Source organism: Alosa alosa, chromosome 1, assembly GCF_017589495.1.
Source record: "Alosa alosa isolate M-15738 ecotype Scorff River chromosome 1, AALO_Geno_1.1, whole genome shotgun sequence".
Taxonomy (NCBI): Eukaryota; Metazoa; Chordata; class Actinopteri; order Clupeiformes; family Clupeidae; genus Alosa; species Alosa alosa.
The window spans coordinates 26,498,262-26,518,308 of record NC_063189.1 but is presented as its reverse complement, the minus strand read 5'-3'; the positions used below and the strand labels follow the sequence as shown (position 1 = coordinate 26,518,308).

The 20,047-nt window shown below is 42.7% G+C and overlaps 1 protein-coding gene across 1 annotated transcript in view; it reads right to left on the bottom strand.

The window, feature by feature from the left end:
• hs6st1a (heparan sulfate 6-O-sulfotransferase 1a) overlaps positions 1 to 6,653 on the bottom strand; it is a 109,426-nt gene extending 102,773 nt beyond the window's left edge. Inside the window, exon 1 of the mRNA XM_048237820.1 lies at positions 5,828 to 6,653. Within this exon, the coding sequence (XP_048093777.1) occupies positions 5,828 to 6,345 (518 nt within the window). The 5' untranslated portion in view covers positions 6,346 to 6,653. The remainder of the gene's footprint in view (positions 1 to 5,827) is intronic.
• Between the last annotated feature and the right edge of the window lie 13,394 nt (positions 6,654 to 20,047).

The following is a 20,047-nucleotide window of genomic DNA, read 5'->3' as shown; positions in this document are numbered from 1 at the left end:
CTATAGCGGTTAACCTGACCCTGGCACAGATGTGGTTGCACCATAACGCTGTGACCCCTGCGTGAACTCTATTATCAGGATGCCTACAGGCCTGTCAGCTCCATCAACAGCTCCTCATCACGACCACCACCAGGCAGGTAACCAAGAGTTCACTCCATCCCTTAGAGAAATACCACCCCACCTCACAGACACAGTGATAGAGTGGAACATGGGCGCATGTGTGGTACTTTTACATCTATTCATTTTGACATGACACTCATCATTAGTGACTTGTTGTAAGGTCAGGTTGTGAGGGTAACATTGGCTCTGATCAATGTGTTGTTGCTGTGCGCATTCCACAGGTTAGGAAAAACAACATAAAAAGAGTGAACTTTATCCCATATGCTCAAGATTGAAAGATACTGCCCATAGACAAAAGACTACAACTACAACTACATAAAATCAATCAATCAAATGAATGAGAGAGAGAGAGAGAGAGAGAAAGTCTGTCCAAAAGAGATTTTTTCGAGAGTCACTTGAGTTTGACACACAGATTCCTCCATGCATGCTGTCTTGGGATCTGCATGGCCACGTAACTAGCTTTGGGGCCGACGGTATTTAATCCGCGCTGATCTGATGGGATTAACACATTGGGGCCAGCCTGCTTAGGAGAAGGCGTAGTTACACACATACACATACACTCCAAACCATTCTGCCCAAAGTCACTCCGCCTTAATGAGGGAGGCACCTCATACCCACATACTACCTCCCTCAATCAATGACACATGAACACACACACACACACACGACACGCACACAGTTACTGTCATTGTCTCTTTTCAATTACAGATCACTTCTTCAAAATGCTAGCAACACAAAGTGTGTTTGGTCTGCCAGTGGAAAGATGTAAAGTGCAGCGTGAGAGCAAAGGGCAATATAACATGCCTATCTGGACATAAACCAGATTCCGCTGTGCCGCTGTGCTCTGCCAGACATACACATATTTAATGCCCTGACAGGCTTCTCTGGCCATCACGACAACACAGACCAGAAGCCTGAGTGCAGACCGCACGCCCTCTGGACACACTGGCCTCCACCCACATCAAGAGCACTGGGGTGGACACACAGCGAGAGGGAATAAAACGCCTGACATGTCAAGACATCCGATGCTGGCTGCCTAGCGTTGTGTGCTGCTGCTGCTGCTGCTGCTATGCTATGCTGCTGCTATGCTAGGCCATAATATACAGACTCAAATAATGAATTTAATAAATAAGCGGTGAGCTATGGTGAGCTCTGAACAACGCTACACAAGAGAGTGAGGGAGGGAGCGAAAGAGAGTGGCAGGAAGAGAGAGAGAAAGTGAGGGAGGGAGAGAAAGAGAGAGAAAGTGAGGCAGGGAGAGAAAGAGAGAGGGAGGAAGAGAGAGAGAGAAAGTGAGGGAGGGAAAGAGAGAGGGAGGAAGAGAGAGAGAAAGTGAGGGAGGGAGAGAAAAGACAGGGAGGAAGAGAGAGAGAGAGGCAGGGAAGGAAGGAGAAAAGCACACAAGCGGCAAATTCAGTCGATGGGAGTTGGCCCTTCAATGTGAAGAGGATGACCTTTTATTGCCTGGAGGGCAGTAGCAGCCCGTGGAGACATCCTCCATAATTCACCTCAATTAAGGCCACCTCTCCTTTCTGCTTCTCAGCTCTCTTCTCTGCTGCGCTCCTCTCCTCTCGCCAAAGGTCTTCCACGGAGCCTCCTCGCAGGCATCTTTTGATAGGAATTCCACGCAAGCCATGACTCTTCATAACACCCTCCCATTGACTGCACTGCATTTCATCAAGCCAATCCCCTCAAGACCACACAAAAAATGAGCTTAATTTAGAAGAACACCACCTATCTGACAGCTAGGCTAATTGAATTTTACCTCTTAGACACCCCCCTGTCATTTTAGCTGCGGTCCCCCTTTTAAAGCCCACCTCCCCTTTTCTTCCCATGTATAAATATGAGAACTTAGTCATTATATAGAAAGCAGTTGCCCATTAGGCGAAGGAGCCATTTTGAAAATTGCGGCAAATCTTCCATGAAAATACATTTCCTCTAATGTTCTGGTCACGCTCGGGGTGTACTGTGCAGCCCATATCCATAAAGCCAGAGTGTGGAAAATTACCTTGGCTGTTTGATTAGAGCTACACCGCCAGAGGGAGGGGAAAAGGAGAAAGTAAGAGGGGTTGAGAGGGATAGATAGATAGAGAGAGAGAGAGAGAGAGAGAGAGAGAAAGGGAGATGGAGGAAAGAGTGACATGCATGAATAAAGAGAGAGAAAGGGTGGGCAGAGAAGGACGTAAGTCACACAAAAATTGAGGAAGAGAGAATAAGGGGGGGTTGAGAAAAGTGAGATAAGTGCCTAAGAGGGAGTGAAATGTAAAGGAATGGAGTTCATTCTTCATACAGGATGAAATTAAAAATATCACTCAGTAAAAGATCAAATCAAACTTCTTTTTAATTAAATTTCAGATAACGACTCCTTTTAGGGGACACTCGGATTATGAATCACGCTTCAGCAGCACAGGCTGGAGTACAACAGGACCCTGAGGACACAGGGCCACACCAACCTCTCCCACGCCATCCCACACATACACACCGCATATGACACACATATCGCATTTCCTCATTAAATCCCCCCGTAGGCTAGGTCTGGATATAGACATCTTCATGGCTTTAATATAACAACATTGCTACTGTTCTGCTACACATGCCAGAGAGAAATCACTAATCACCAACGAAGACAGTCCAAGCAGTTAGAGTAAAATAACAATTCTGGAACATTCTGCAGTTGTTATTTCCAATTGCACTTCATCATCCACCATCACACATTGGGGAGGGTAAATCCTATAATGATTTCATGGAATAAGAGCGGGTAATGGCACAGCCCATTCTCTAACCTCACCACAGGTATCAACACCAAGTGAGCTGCATGTGCTCCCCACCACTCAACAGCAGCTGAACAGGCCATGAGTGGATTTCTTGGGCACAGGTCACACCTCCACAAGAGCACCGCCGCACAAGGCCGAGGGCTACACTGCGACACAGACAAAGACCTGCAATTGGTGGATAATGACAGCCAGTTGTAGTGGCAGCGGCAAACATATTCTCCTACTTGAGCTCAACGTCTTCTTTCAACAATTTGAATCCTGTGTGTGTGTGTGTGTGTGTGTGTGTGTGTCCTATGGTTGAGAGGCACAGCTTCAACACCAGATGGTTTACCAAATGAAAATGGCACTTGTAATGCCTATGAGGTACTACACAACTCATTAACCAATTAAACAACAACAAAAAATAGCATGCCATTCACACAGGTTTCCAGCTTCACAGAGACCATTGTGGTGTGTTAAACGAACTGGAAAATGTGGTCTGACTCACAATAAGTAAATGACTTCAAACCATCAGTTGTAGAAAAGCACTTGCTGCCTTTGTTTCACACGAACGATTCAACAAGAAATCTGCTGGAGATTCATAGCTTCAATAGGTATAAATGATAATATGAGCAACATCAAAACCCATTCACACAGAATATAGGCCACCAAGAGCTTGGCACACATAACATATCAGGAGACAAGGTGAAAGTCCTCATTAAAACAGTTTAGGGCAATATGTTAAGCCTACCATCACAATCTCAAACATTTATTCTGGTTCATAGTCTGATTCAGATGATGGAGTGTCCATCAGTGAATCTTTCATCGAACCCCCAAATGTTTCACACCCAAAGGAACATGGGATGTCCATAGTTTTACACTGTGATAGATAGTCATGTGACAGCCAACGTGCTACCCCAAAACTGCGGAGGATTCTTCACAGAGGCCTCAAATATCCTCCCCCAGCTACACATAAAAAGGAATAGAAAATGCTTTGCTTGCACTTATAAAAAAAGGAAAAAAGATTGTCCTATCAGTTCCTTCAAAAAGAGGAACAGCTTGGTGGGGAAATAATCGTTCCTCCTTTGAATGTTTTTTTACCAATTAAATAACATTATCTGATTCTGACTCAATGTGTGGTTGCTCTCTGAAGTTTCATAATCTCCCTCTTCCATGCAACATTGCCGAGTTAAAAGAATTAATTATTCCACCGAGCTCTGAAAAAGCACAGTGGAAGCAAGAAATGTCTGTTAAGCGGAAGGCCCTCAATACTTATTTTGACTCTTATCAAAACGCCACAGCAGAACACCTCTGATTTTAAATACATGGAAGATAGGAATTTTGAACAACAAATGACGGAGCAACATCTAACGACATGTCATCAGACCTCTCCCCTTCCATATGTTTTTCTTTATTTGCTGAAAATAACAGCTCATTCGGTAAAGACAGAGAGAAGATAACACTATTTCGATTTACGAACGCTGACGCTAGCTTTTTTTTTCTATTTAGGCGTGGGTTTTTTTTTTTTTTTTTAAGGTGGCCTACGTGAAATAAACAGGATCATCATTCACAATTTAAGAACTACAGCTAAATCTATGACGAAAGTTCTAAAAACACATGCCACGAAACCTGGGAGACTCTTGGCGACATCCTGGTCGGCAGAGCCGTTGTCTATAACATTTGGAGTGTCAGGTAAAGGAGAAAAACTAAAATTGCTGCCAAACATGTGTAGGAATGTCAAACAAAGAACAGCCCCGCGACCACTGGTGGCAGAGGAGTCGGAGATAAATGTGCTAATCGCCACGGTTTCAACGATGCGTAGCCTGCGGTCTCGTGCCTTTGCCTCTCCTCCTTCCCAGCCGTGGAGGGGAATTGGTGGGCAGCGCAGTACCCTGGATAGCTCGTCTGCCGAGTAGGCTACAAGATGGACCTCTTTCAGTGGTTGGTATCCGCATCTTGTTATCTGGTGTTTAACCTGCGTAATGTAACCACCTTTACGCAGGCAGCTAAGTAGTAGCGTAATAGTTTTGGATACACAACGCTTAACAAATTTCAATGAACCAGAACCGTATATGTGTTCAATATAAATGCATGCAATTAGAGTCTATATGACAATAAATTTGAAACAGTCAAACCATTAATTATGAATGTATCCATGTGCCCTTTTTCGCAGGAATATCAGCAACGTATCAGGAATTTTTTTTAAAAAAGGTAGAGGCATACCTGCAAAATTCTAGCCCAAGTATCAAAGCCAGGTGGAGGTGAGAAAGTCTAGCGACTCAACTGCTTATTTAGTAGGCATTACTTCAATGTTTACAAGGTCTCTTCCCTCGCCACACTGTAATTTTCCACTTCCCATGTCGGGAAAGACGCGTAACATGGCATGTGTCACCATTTAAAGACATAATAAGGACTTTACCAAACCAACACACGAATTTGCCACAATAGATCTGCATCAAATTAACATCTGTTTAATCACCATGTAGCTTGCAACAGCGCAGTCCTGATGCATGCAGTGACACTTGAGTGCTTAGAAATGCAGTGGTATATGCACCCCATCAACATGATAGCTGCAAACTCAGTAACTAATGAACATTGCAAACACGCCATGAATGCATTCATATCAACAAGTCTGCTAATTAGTTTAAATTATAGCGCACATCTCTTTCATGATTATGTACATCGTTAATCTGAATATTTACCAGGGCCTTCTAATTCTGAGACAGAAGTGAGACTCGGACATCGATTGCAGCGTAATTAATTGCCATTACTTAAGGAACTTCGCAGCTTTATCTTTTCTGAATAATAATCACCCTAGATCAGGCCAGAGAACTTCGGAGTTCTAATACACTGGGATTTCGCAGGTTAGGTGACTAATAATGTGAGACCTTAATATATGGTTAATAACTTTTCAAACAACTTTAGCTGGAAAGAATTGGGGTCAATATTCATACCTTAAGTTTTTCAATTTGTTCTCCTTTTTATTAAGCACTGTTGGTACGCAATTGATGAGCTCGGTCCAGTCTGCATGTAAACCACAACTCCAACCGGTAGAAAATCGTGAAAACAGCCAGGTCTCTTTTCTGTTTGGGCGATAGCAGGTACACTTTTTCTGTCCGGGTCTGCAATCGCACGGCACCTCTAGCCTCACATTTTGAACCAGGTGCCTCCCGAAAGTGGTACCCCCGGTTTTCTGTATGTGAAGAAACACAATAACATCGTCCCCTTTGATGTCGAAATCCACCGTGCGTTCCAAGTCTCTAACTGGAAAATAGTACTTCTTCACATAATGTGGATCGGGAGTCGGGAAGATATCCGCATCGTCTTCAACGATGTAACCGTGGGGAGACCCGAAGTTCATCATCCCCGGCGCCACGTACTGATATAAAATCAGCATGAAGAGAACAGATCCGACAACAATGAACAAAAATTTACTGGTCCTCTCAACCATGTTCCTTCCAATGTGGTTCATATGTTACCATTTCCCTGTTCAATTCGCAGTGGGTGCTGAAACGCTTCGTCTTGCACTGTCCCCATACAAACGAAACGCGGCCAGAGGACCACACAAGTAAAGTAGAAATTCAGACAGACTAATAGGCTACTGGTATCTTTGCAGCATGTAGCCTAAATGGAATGGATCCGTCCAGTCCAAGTCGCTGACAGTCAATACCGCGGTGTACACCTTTCGACTTCCCGCACTGACAACCGTAGCGTTTATGTGTTTAAAAGTGCTCGCTGCATCAGCGCGAGTCTCGATGCACAGCGACACCCACTTTTCAGCACGCTCATTCCCGACTTGCTCAAAAACGCCGAGAAGAAGCTGGAGTAAGTTTTATTGCCTAGGTTTAAATATAGCGCCCGCACTGAATTTCTCTATGAAATAATAATTTTTCCCATTCTGCAACCGTGGCTAAATCCCAAATAGCCTACTCGTGTTGGAAGATCAGACATCAATTTAGTGATGGACATTAGGCCTATCATGTTTCGATACAATTCAGTCATTCTGCATAAAATTAGGTCTCTTCCAGCTGAACACAGAAGACTTGTTTTTAAACATCGTTTCGTTTTTGCCATTGATGGTGGTGCTGACCTACTGCTAATGATAATGGGGTACAAATATCCGAGAAACACAAAACCAATATGTTTGAGCCAGACATGCCTTTGAACACCTTTCCACGGCTAGTGGGCAGCACTGAGAGGCGCATGCTCTGCAACTTTGAACATTTGACTTGTGTGTTTTGCCGTGTGCTTGGTTCGTTTTCTCTTGGGAATGTGTGAAAGCCTATTAATTGCTTTTCTACTGATGTTTTGACTGGAGGAGGTATGTTAATATTTATCACAAGTCAACTGCACTGTGATTCCTGAGAATCCTTTTATGGATAAAGCAGTAGGCCTAACAGTAGGCTATGTTATGAAGGTTGGAGGTTTGAGAAACTCCCTTGACACATTCACATCCTCAAACATTAACAACCAGCACTTCATATGGCTGAGTATAAATAGGCTACAGCACAACACATGGAAATTGCATATTAGTTTGGATCATCTCTTCTGGTTCTGAAGTTAAGCTTTACATTAATAAATGTGTTTGGGGGACATTTGATGGCCTTCCACACTGATGTTAAAGATATGATAGATATATAGATAAATATATAGATAGATAGATAGATAGATAGATAGGGAGATAGATGGACATCAATAGACATCACTCCATGTTCCACAGCTAAGAATGTGGCCACAGAATCACATAACACATATAAAATGTAACACATGACAGCACATATACCATGTGACATTTATTCCATCCACACAACACATATAGCATGTAACATATGTCCCATCCACACAGCACACATAGCATATAGCATGTAACATACTGTATGTCCCTTCCACACAGCACATATAGCATGTAACATATGTCCCATCCACACAACACATGTAGCATATAGTATGTAACATACTGTATGTCCCATCCACACAGCACATGTAATATGTAACATATGTCCCATCCAAACAGCACATATAGCATGTAACATATAGCCCATCCACACAGCACATATATAACATGGAACATTTATCCCATCCACACATGTAACATACCGTGTGTCTCATCCAAACAGCACATATAGCATGTGACATAACATTGAACGTCCCACCCCCATTCAAAAAACATACCACTTTGGAACACACAAATAGGGGCAGCCGTGGCCCACTGGTTAGCACTCTGGACTTGTAACCGGAGGGTTGCCGGTTCGAGCCCCGACCAGTGGGCCGTGGCTGAAGTGCCCTTAGCAAGACACCTAACCCCTCCCTGCTCCCCGAGCACCGCCGTTGTAGCAGGCAGCTCACTGCGCCGGGATTAGTGTGTGCTTCACCTCACTGTGTGTTCACTGTGTGCTGTTTGTGTAAATCACCGATTGGGTTAAATGCAGAGACCAAATTTCCCTCACGGGATCAAAAAAGTATGTATACTTATACTTATACTACTAGATACATCACTGTGAAACACAAATCCATATGGCATGTTAAAGATGTATGTCAGCTTGAAGTCAATGAGAATTTATTCAGAAAATTAGCAGGATGGAATCATGAGCACCTTTTTATTTAGGGGATCATATATTTAAACACAAAGCTTTTTTTAATTTTTGCAATTTCATCCAATCAGTTTAATATTGTGTTGAGCTTTGTAAGTGTGTACCATGGTTAGACTGCATGTGTGCTAGTTTAACTGAAGAGTCGTTAATATTCTTCGAGTTCAGATAAACACTCCCTTCAGAGTAACAGAATTATTAAACAGCTTTATGCAAAGTTCTGTGCAGCCTAACAACCCCCTCTTTTGATGATCACTCTAAATCTTCTCCTCGTTTAGGCCTCCTCATCACCGAACGCCCTAAACGCCAAGCTAATTACTGTAAGTCAAACAAATGTTGTTTGCAAGTTAGCCTCTTAAACACAGCTAGTGCTGCTAAAATCGGCATCTTTTTATTTACCATGCCACAGCTTTGCCCAGGAGCAGGGGCCTACCCTCATCATTTGATATCATGATTATCGCGCCCGCGGCTCAGCTTGGCTAATGAAGCCATGCTTATGCTCCACAACGTGCCACCATTTGTTGCTGATTTACTTTACCAGGATGGATGTTATGGCGAGCTGTGCACCCCCGCTCCTCAACCCCCACCCCCACCCCCTCAGAACCACTCTGCAGTGCTGACACCCTCTTCATCACAAGGCCGAGTTCATCATGCATAGTAATTACATTTGCACACATATCCCGTCATCCATTTCACACCAGGAAGAGTCCAATCGCAGCTTTAATGTTATTCTTCCCCCTCCAAATGCAAAAATTATGCAGCATACATAATACTCTGACCCCAATAAACAGAGGCCGACTCTGAAACATAGCTGGCTCAGTTCTGGGCCCAAGTGGCTCAGACACAGTTCCATTCAGGAGCCATCTGCTGTTCTGATTTGCTTTGATCACAGGAACACTACAGCAAAGCAGTGAGAGAGGATGTCACTTTGCTCTGCAGTGTTTTTTCCTTCTTGATGTTTGGGGGAAACGCATCACGTCAGGTCACCCGAGGATACGACAGCACCCTCTCCTCTTTTGACCGAATCAGTGTATCCTTAGAAAACTCAGATGAATGGCAGTCTGCAGCAGACTGGAGTAAACACTAAAGCCACAGAGAAAAGCACCCATCAGAAATTTCCCAACAAAACAACTTTTTTATTTAGAGGAAGCTTCCGCCATGACTGGTTTCAATCTGACTGCCACTCAAAATAGGGTAGAGTAAAACAAACCGCCTTTTGAAAAAAAAATCACACAATTACCCCCAGACCAAGGGAGAGAGAGAGAGAGAGAGAGCGAGAGAGAGACAGAGAGCGCATCTGCTTTTGATTACAGGCTTTGACAGAAGGCACATGTTCACAAGTCACAGTAGCACAAGCAGCTCCCAGCTCTGGCTTACATGTCACAGTACTGACAGGAGATACTCTCTCCACTTTCACTCCACAAAGGACACAAGAGATGGAGTGGGAAGTGTCAATGAGACTAGTAGTGCTTTGGCAGATCTGGCTCAGATGTGGTCAAGATATGGCTGACGGCTGATAGATATGATAAAAGAAATCAGCTGTCCTTATAGCGGAGAGTGTTTGGTAAAGGAAGGAGAGAGGGTAATGAGTGTGTATGACAGTGAGGCCATGTTAGATCAATAGAAATAGATCTGGTGTGGGGGAGGGGTGTCATGGACAGACAGAGACTGACAATAACATAGCTGGCCATAATCTGGTCAAGGTGCTCTAGGGATCTGAACAGATTTAAAAAAAAAAGTTTTTCTAGTGATGGGTGTTGCTCTGATAGATATGGGCTTGATTTGAGGTGTGTTTCCTGAAGGACTACTTTTTTAAATGACCACAGTAATTCAGAGAGTTTCTAAAATGGCTCGTTGTAATTTAATGGTTGGACACAGGCACGGGCACAGCACATTTTTTTAAAAAAGGACTCCTAACCTCAAGGAAAAGAGATTATGTTGTTTACACAACTGCCTCTACTGCTGCCTGTTTTAGGACTTGTGGAAGTGTCAGTTAATATATGCACATGTCACATAATATAGTTTCCATGTGAGCATGTTTTATTGCTTTCACAAATCAGGTTGCCTACAAGTGATTTAGCACCAGGTTCTTCACGAACATGCAGTGTAGTGTCAGGAGAGGTGCAGCACTTTTCCGGCCACACCTTTACGCAGTCACGAACGGCTCTGTTCACTGGGACCCGGGGGCCCCAGCTAATCCAGACCAACCGAAGCACTTAGGGGCATGGGTATCGCTACGTCTGGGAGGGATTCTGACATAGAGGCGTTCAGTCATAATCCCTCAGATCGCTCCTCAGCCAAGCGCACAAACCAAATGCAGTGTTTCAGTTTTGAACAAATTTGCACGACATGGTTATGAGTATATATACTCTTTTGATCCCGTGAGGGAAATTTGGTCTCTGCATTTATCCCAGTCAGTGAATTAGTGAAACACACTCAGCACACATTGAACACACAGTGAGGTGAAGCACACACCAATCCCGGCGCAGTGAGCTGCCTGCAACAACAGCGGCGCTCGGGGAGCAGTGAGGGGTATTCATACTGAAAATCAAGATCAAGTGAGCTTTTGCCCTTCTGCTCCACTGGAGGTTTCTGCTCCGTCATATCAGGCCCAGGGACAGACACTGTTCAGGAATGAGGTGTTGAATGTTGAATCAATCCACTTAGTTGAGATTGTGTTGCTTGCTCCAAAAAGCAACAATGCATGTCATTACATCGATCGACCCAATCTAACAGCAAAACAAATGGCTTCAATTTTCCTGACTAAGTGCATAATTGAGTATTTTTACTCAAACAAACACAATAATGTGGCCCTCAGTGCTATGCATTTGTTTTCTGTTGAGGTCATTTCAACTGTTTAGAATAGAGTTCAATCAAATCATACTTCTGCATAATAACGTCACAGCTATGGCTCCAGTGATTCTTTCTCCCTGATGTATTGTGAAATGTCACCCTGTTCTTACAGCAGGCACTGAACTCCTCTGCTAAAGGACATACATGCATCCCATTACTGAAGGTCTTTCTCTCTCTCTCTCTCTCTCTCTCTATTCTATTTTTTTATGTTGTTCGGCTAGTTGCCTGCAGATAAAGACTGAAAATTAGGTTAGGTGTTGTAATACTAAGAAATATCCTGAGCAGTGGCTCAGAAGAACTTGCGGTTTCGTGAACAGTGTTTTAAGATCTGTACACTGTCAAAATCACACTATACATTGTTCGTTTTTTAGATTTCATACTTACAACACATGATGCTGTTGTTATCACACACAGAAGTATATTAGTATGATTCATTAACACTATACAGACACACTGATGGCTTAAAGGGAAACTCCAGTCTAACAACAACCTAGGTCTAGTTTTGGATAACGAGTGTAAATATCCGTGGGACCAAAACAATGTAAATTGGTGCAGTTTTGAGTAAGACCAAAATATGCATTTACAATTGAATAGCATATAGCATAGTCTTTGAGGGCAACACATTGTCAAAGTAAATAGCTTTTTAAAGTTATTAACTAGGCTTAATCATTAAACATCTATGCTACTATGGAGAGGATCTCTGCAGAATGACTGTTTGTGCAGTGAGTGCACAAAGAGCACGCTCTTCTTCTCCTCCATCTTGTGAGGAGAAAGTCTGAATCCAGTTTCACCACAAAGTCCTGCTTTTAACATGTGAAACATTTACTGCTCTCAAGATTCGGAGAATCTTTACTCTAACAAGTAACAGCAGCAGTAGCGTTCTAATTCATCTTGACTACAAAATGGACTCAATTTTGCAACCAATCCACGGTTCAGCTGTGTGCCAAATCGTCGGGGTGGTACATACGGTTCATACAGACATTTATCATACACACATGCAAACACACATTGATACTACATTCCTCCCCATGTTTGTGTGATCAGATAATAAAAAGTCCCGCAGAGTTCTCTTCCTCCAATCTTCCTCCAATCTGTTCTCCTACTTATTAGAAATGTAGCCTAGAATCAGACATTGGTCTATTTGACATGCATTGCATTCATATATTGTAATGTAACAAATTTGAGTTCAAACTATCCTGATCATATGCATTGATGTGTTGTGCTGTTTGACTTCAAAGCAACATGCAATAGTGCCCCAGGCACTATGACGCGTAATATCAAGGAGAGTATTTGACATTAAAACTGCAAAGTATCCAGTTCCATGGAGGCTGTTTGTTGTAGGGGGAAAAAGTCTGCTAGAAAGGCGCATCAGAAAATGAGCAGGTAGCTAGTTCATTTATCTATTTCACAGCACCAGGCCCGCCACTTTCCAGCTCTTTTTCTAAAGCATCTCTCTAGTGCTCCTTTTCAGGAGTTGGATACGTTGTCGTTCTAATGAAGCTGTAATGTCAAATACTGTCATTGGTGCCATTATATGCCACATGCACACCAGCTGTGTTGCTGTATCTGTAGGTATATAATAATATTCATCTAGGAACAAACAACAGCCCCCAAAAGACTACAGCAAAACACACAACACAATCCCCAAGCCGAGTACAGGGGTCAAGCTGATATTAACAGATACTGACTGATACTAATTTCAATGCTAGGCAGGTGGGATGGCTGGATTAAAGATCACTCCAGCAGCAGCAGCTGCAGCAGTGGTGATAGTGGTGGAGAAGGGGACGGAGATAGAAGGGAGGAGAGAGAGACCACCTCAGGGGTGCATTTGCTATATGGAAGGGCATCCCCCAACTAAGCCAGCACCACATCCCCTCCTCTCTCTGAGAGGACACCACACATGTTTACACCTCTGGCAATGGGACATAAGCCTACCCAGTGAGCAGCAGGCTCCTGTTTGGAAAGGACCTCTCGTACTGTAGATTGGGCTCACATCAGGTAAATCTGAGACAGTTCAAATCAGTTGCAAAAAAGGCTCTACAGTATTGTAATATATATATACATACAATGTGTACATACCAATTCAAATGCATGGAATGTATTGTGTCTGTGGTTTAGAAACACAAGCAGACTGGACCAGTGTCTTGTGTATGAACTGATGCACATGACGATTAATTGCCACTGACAATTAATGGCCACTTGTCTCCAATTGTAAAACAATATAGGAACTTTTCAATGTTAGATCCTGGCCCATAGTAGTAGCATTAAGTTACATTGTGTCAGTGTAACGTTAGCCTAGTTTAACCATAAACAAATATTTGGCTATAACGTTACTGCCATACAAAGCTAAACCACAGTAATGTTATCTAATGGGCTTTGAGACATCTGTTCTGTTTTGTCTTGTGACAAAGTCTCCTGGTTCAATTGTTTCTAGTTTCACAGTTCGGGTGTTAAATTTACAGTAGCCTGCAGTAACTTCAAAATCCAACCTAATAACGTTACCAAGGCATCGCGTTGATGTTTCTCCATTTCTTGTCAGGCAGCTAATCCAAATGTAGTGAAAAAGGATATCCATTCAAAAGCTACAGCTACAGTAACATAAAAACTGCAATGGTACTGTTTTTAAAATCATGTGTAGGCCCCCGTTAATATATGCACACCCTCCCTGTTGCGTATTGCTTCTTATACTGCTGAATGTTGTCAGTGTAACTACTGTAGGCTATTCATCTTCTATTGATGTTCATGCAAACCTGCACAGTCGACCCCCCACCCCCCCCAACAAAAAAAATTGGCAATACTGCATTGCAATTGTACTTGTGAGACCCATACAGTGTTTAAAATTACCCAAAGTCTTCTCTTAGTTTTTAGATTTCACACGAACAGTACTTTTCCTCCTCCTCTAGCTTCCACAGATGTTTGGGACGCGTGTTTCATTATCACTGCGCTTCCAGGCATGGCGCTGACGCAGGTGTCAGTGTTGTGCATGTGATAAGAGAAGGTGAAATCTGAGGACTGCCGACAAAACTTTCACTTACAGGAACAAAACAGATGGCTGTGACTCAAATCTCAGATATAGAAATACATTGTTTGGTTCACCCCATATACTTCTTCAACTGAACTTAGGAAGCATTAAGAATATTAATTATGTTTTATTGCACACTAATGAACCTTACCACTGGTTGCTTTTGCAATATGGAACTACAAGCTCCATATAGTAATTTCCACCATAAAGTGGACCACAAGACAAGGCACCAACCCACCCACCCAAACAGCACATTGGAAGGGTCTGTAATATTGACTGAGGAAGTTTGGCCATACAATAACTAGTAACCAGTGATGCGCAAAGTACGGAGCCCGGGAGAGGTCACTTTAAGTGATATTTTTTCTGGTCATGATAATTTGTGAGCACGTTTTCCTTTAATTGAGCCCTCGAATTAATAAAACGGGACCCCGTTGTAGGCCTAAATTGAGCTCTTGAAATATTTCGTGCTCACATTTAGTCATTTCCGACATTTTTTCACCGCTCGCTGTGCTGTGGTGGCAACTTTATGTTACCTATCAAGCTATTGGCATGGACTAGGCCTACTATCAGGCTGTCTGTAACATTACAGTTCATATTGGTAATGTGATGATAACCGTAGGCAGTTAATTAAAGCCTTTTTAGTTTTCACCATTAAGTGGTCAGGATGGTTAGCGGACTTCTACTCTTTGTAGCAGGGTCACCTGCGGTGTCAACCGCCAGATGGAGACCCATAATGGGGAAATGTAACTACTAGGCTACATACTGTAGGCTACTCGGGCTCTGTTGCAATGACCGGTTTCCACTACCTCCTTCTGGATTGTTGACTAAAGCCTACGTTTTTGTGCACACAATTTAATTTCTTCGAGCACACCTTTTAATTATTCGTGGATGCGTTTTAGTAGATTGAGATCTCGAATATACTATAACGTGCTCATGTTTACATATGTCAAGACAATTTTGAGTGCACGTTTTACAAATTGTGGCCACGTTTAAGTAGATTGTGCACACAATGTTCTATAACCATGTTCACTAAATTGTGCTCTCGTTTTAGTAAATAGTGCACTCGCTTTATTTAATTGTGCGCTCGTTTTAATAAATTGTGCACTCGTTTTACTATGCTTAAAATGACAGCTCAATTTAGTAAAATGAGCGCACACGATAGTAAAACGAGAGCACAATATAGTAAATTGTGCACACGATTTAGTAAACCGAGCGCACAATTTATAAAACGAGCGTACGATTTAGTAAAACGAGTGCACAATATAGTAAATTGTGCGCACAATAGAGTAAAACGAGAGCACAATTTAGTAAAACGAGCGCACAATGTAGTAAAACGAGCGCACATTCTCTCAACATGCAAAACATTTTGCGATGACACCTCTAGAGCTCCGTAGCAAAGCATTTCAGTGAAGGTTAGCGTTTGTACATTAATCCTCAGTACAGACGTCTATAGGAAAGAACATATCTTATGCATGTATCCCAAACATTTTATTCCCTGCCCTAAAATGGAATAAATGCTATTAATATAAGTAATCATTTTGATGAAATTAATGATGTTCTGTGTGGTAGGTTTGCTCATTTTACACATGATAATTTGGAATATGTTCTGCAACAATAGCTACCTCATTAACCGTTCTCTTTTTCCAGTGGATGACATAACACAGACATTGATTAGAAGCTACGAAGGAGGGTGGGGGTCCAGTGATGGAATAACAATAACAATACAAATATTCCATGAATGCATTCTCATCAGAATTACTGGAACACCTCCTCAAATACATTAAATATTTTTCCTATATGCAACCCACACCCACTTCAAACTGCATGACTGACTCTCATGAGTATATAGACTCAATAGACTTTGCTATTGGTTTGCTGATACCCATAATTTCTTTTTGGTCATGAGGATGGGAAATACCACCCTTCCCTGTGTCAATAACAGTCAGTAACAGCCAAACAAAACCACACAGCAAAACTAACTCAGTGGTTGTTCAATCTATTAAACATTGACCATTCATAGACTTTTTCCCTTGTTACTGTTTTTGTTGTCAAATATCACACCAGAACAATTTACTCTGCCAACACACACTGTTGGAAACTGAACACCAGTGAATTCACAGTGGGTCACTTTAAAATCATTACGGTAGAGCTGATCAGTATGCCTCTTTGGAAAACCAATAGTTTGGTAACGCTGTAATGGAAGAGGACTGGATCAATAGCATCTACTTAGTCTTTTTGATTTTGTCACTATCTATTTTCTTATAGAGAGAAGAAAGGCAAGGGCACCCATTACTACTGCAATACCTCTCTCTCAGCACGTACAGTGAAATAAAGCCCTCATGGCTATTTCCAGATCCATTAAAGCGGTCATATGGAAACAAAGGACATTCAGGCACATGAGGCCTCATGTAACAGACATTTCCCAGAATACGCCAACAGTTCCACAGCAGAGCAGCACATGGTCTGTGTCTTAGAAACCGCAGGAAACATTTAAACACTTGAGAAACTGTATAAGCACTATAGGATGTAATGCTTTATCATTACACAATTTGACATGAGTATACGCTTCTCCATTCATTCCTCTTCACTGCTCGTAATAGTCTTTGATGCAAATCAGGCCAGGACCACAGACAGAGTGCTTGCACAATGGGCCTAAACTCTTCCAAGAGCAAGCAGTACATTCAGGTCTGGCCCAGGTCTAGCTTGAATCTCAGACTGATTGAAGCTGCATCTTTTCTCCTCACTGTTCAGGTTCATCGGTCTTATCACATTTAAGCCAGTCAGTCCTTTTTACAGAGTATTTTGTTCATGTAGGCTGTTTATCTGACCTCACTTGCCTTCATGTGATGCAGAGTGTTTCACTGAACATTGCTTCCACTCGCACTCTTGAGCTTTTTCTGCAGCGTCCCAGTTTAGATGAGCTGTTTACTCTGTAGCAGAGGAAAGAGCTCAGAGCGTGTTGTCATCCACTAACCCGTTAATCACGCGTACAAACTTCTCTGGAGGCAAGCAAATGAGTGCTTTCTCAACAAAATGAGAGACAACTCGCATTAATTCTTTCCTCCTTCACATAGATCCCCAAGGTTTGGTGCATGTTCGGGCCATTATCAAGTTGATTTAATATAATTAAGAATTCATGCCATCTGAAAGGGAAAATCAGGAGCTTTTTTGAGGATGGTGGATCTCAGTAGTCTGATGCAAACATAGACAGAGCCAGTGAGATGTTCTTTATCCACTGTGAAAGGTGGTGGGAAGTTCTCCTCTCTTTGGATCCCTTTTATTACCAGAGCAGCTGGCCTCGACTGCAAGGTCAGCCAATAACACATCACGTTGTATGAAGATCCAACAATTACCGCCAGTTAAAATCTAAAATCAGTCCTCTCTGACCTACACTAAAGACATGAGCAGTGTATAAATGCAGTAATGACTGTCGATTCAAAGGTTTTTAAGGTTAAATGGTATCACTCATGGACTAAATGGACTGAGGCCTCAATGCAGTATTTCATATGACATTAGAGATTATTTTTTAGACAAACTTAACAAATCGGTTGTAGTCATCACCTGACCAGATTTGGCTGTGTTAGGCCTATTGGAACATTTTAACCCTAATCTCTTAAAATTGTATGGAGAAAAAAAGATTTGTTAACAAAATGGCTCCACACACCACATAGCCAACCTCCTGCACCCCATGTGGCCATGTGAAGTTTATCTAAGAGAAGCTAATGCTACGCTAAGCTCTAAGCAGGCTAATCTGCTAGGCTAATCAGCTCACCCATCGCTGCTAATGCAGCCACGCAGTAATCAAGAAGATCAAATGGTGAGTTAGTCTATAGCACAGAGGAACCAGACATCTATGAAACGAGACCAGCTTTCTCCAAAATATGCATGTGGAGTTGAGTGATGGTGGGTAATGACATGCCCACGGGGATCAGAGCGTATCAGACTCTGGGACAGATTGGGCCCTGATTGGGTGCTGATCTGCCAGGCCTTTGCCAGATCCGGACTGCATCAGTGCCGGATTCAAAGGGTATCTAGTGGAGCCGCTCAGTGGAGTGGCCCAGCTGCACTGCTCCGTGGCGCTGGGGCCTCGGCGGGACGGCTGGTGTCTGCTGGGAGCACGCAGACTCAGACATATGGTCCTTGAGATTAATGGCCCTCCTCTCAGTCTCCTTTAATGCTCATCAAACCACCACCAGTAGCAGAGCTGGAGACCGTGCTGCTGAGAGGAGTGAGGGAGGGAGACTCGGTCAGCCGATGGGAAGAGAAGCAAAAAAAAAAACCCTAGATGATAGGCAAGTTTTGAAAAGCTTTTTCTACCCTGCGCTGTCCTAGTATCATTATACTGGCCATCTGTACAGAGTGAAGAGACCTAAAATGAACCCTCATTTGAAATCATATTACACAGAGGGGGTTATCTATTGCCAATACGAGAGAGCAGTTGGGGAATAAACAGGACTAGCAGCAAAGTCATGTGCTTCAAGGTCAGAGCTGTGGTGCAAAACTCCATATGAAGTAACACACTGACTGAAATTATCATAAACCATATGCTTTGCTGCTCAATACTCCACAACCCTGTGGAATATTAAATAGTCCAACTGTAAAGTTGTTAAAAAACACATTGTATGACTGTAATAACTAGGAATTATATTGGTGTCCCCACATCATTAAACTGAGTCTTAATGGAGACAGAATAAGAGAAGAAGAGGAAGAATAAGATGATGAAGAGGAAGACAGAAAGTGGGTGCATTCGACACTGCACAATGTGTTTTTCCCTGGGATTGTTTAAAGTAATTATCTCTCGGTTTCAATCAGCCCTGATGTCTGAATATTATCAGCAGTAAACACAGCGAGGGGAGAGGGAGAGGGAGATCTAAACGGCATGGAGACAAGCGGACAGATTAAAGAGCCTGCCGTGCAGATCATGCATTAATGATGAGAGCGGCAGAGTGAGTTAGCTGATTTAGTACGGCCTAATCATAAACGAAAGGGAGAGTGAGAGAAAGAGATGGAGGGAGTCAGAGAGAGTAAAAGGGATGGAGAGAGAGAAAGAGATTGAAACAGACAGAGACGGAGAGGAACAGGCAAAGGAAGAGCTAACATGTTTCAGACTTTCTCTGACTATCGTGTCAGTAAAGGTATTTTCCTTGTAGTGTTATCACACCCAATGTGCTAAAAACAATTGATCTAACTAATCTTCCTTGTGATCACTCCACCTCACTTGTCTCCACCCCAAATAAAGCTAAATCTATGGCAATCCACATTCCAGTGGCACAGAGTAAACAAGGCAAATTGTGTTTACAAGCTACGTAAACTGTAATCGCCTCAGAAAACAACAGCAGTGTGACTAGGTGGCTGACTTCTAAAGTGGAAAGTGAGTGAGAGAAAGAGAGGGAGAAGTGACTTGAAGTAGCTGTTTTGTGCTATGAAGTGGTGCCTAGGGAGTATAAGCTTTCTCTTTTCAAACATTAATGGACAAATCTCTTTAGTGCAGAGATGCTTCTTCCCAGAGTGTATGTGGCTACACCTGTTTGTCCCCCTACATCAGAGATCCTGAAGGAAATGACTGGGGCCGTTCTATTCAGGCAATGGTTTGGTCTATGCCAGAATCACCTGCACTCCGGGTGTTAGGCCAGAGCACTGATGGAAAATGCAGCCATTATTCCTCATGTTCAAGGAATTAAAGGCAGCACAGCCCCTTATTTGTAGGAATG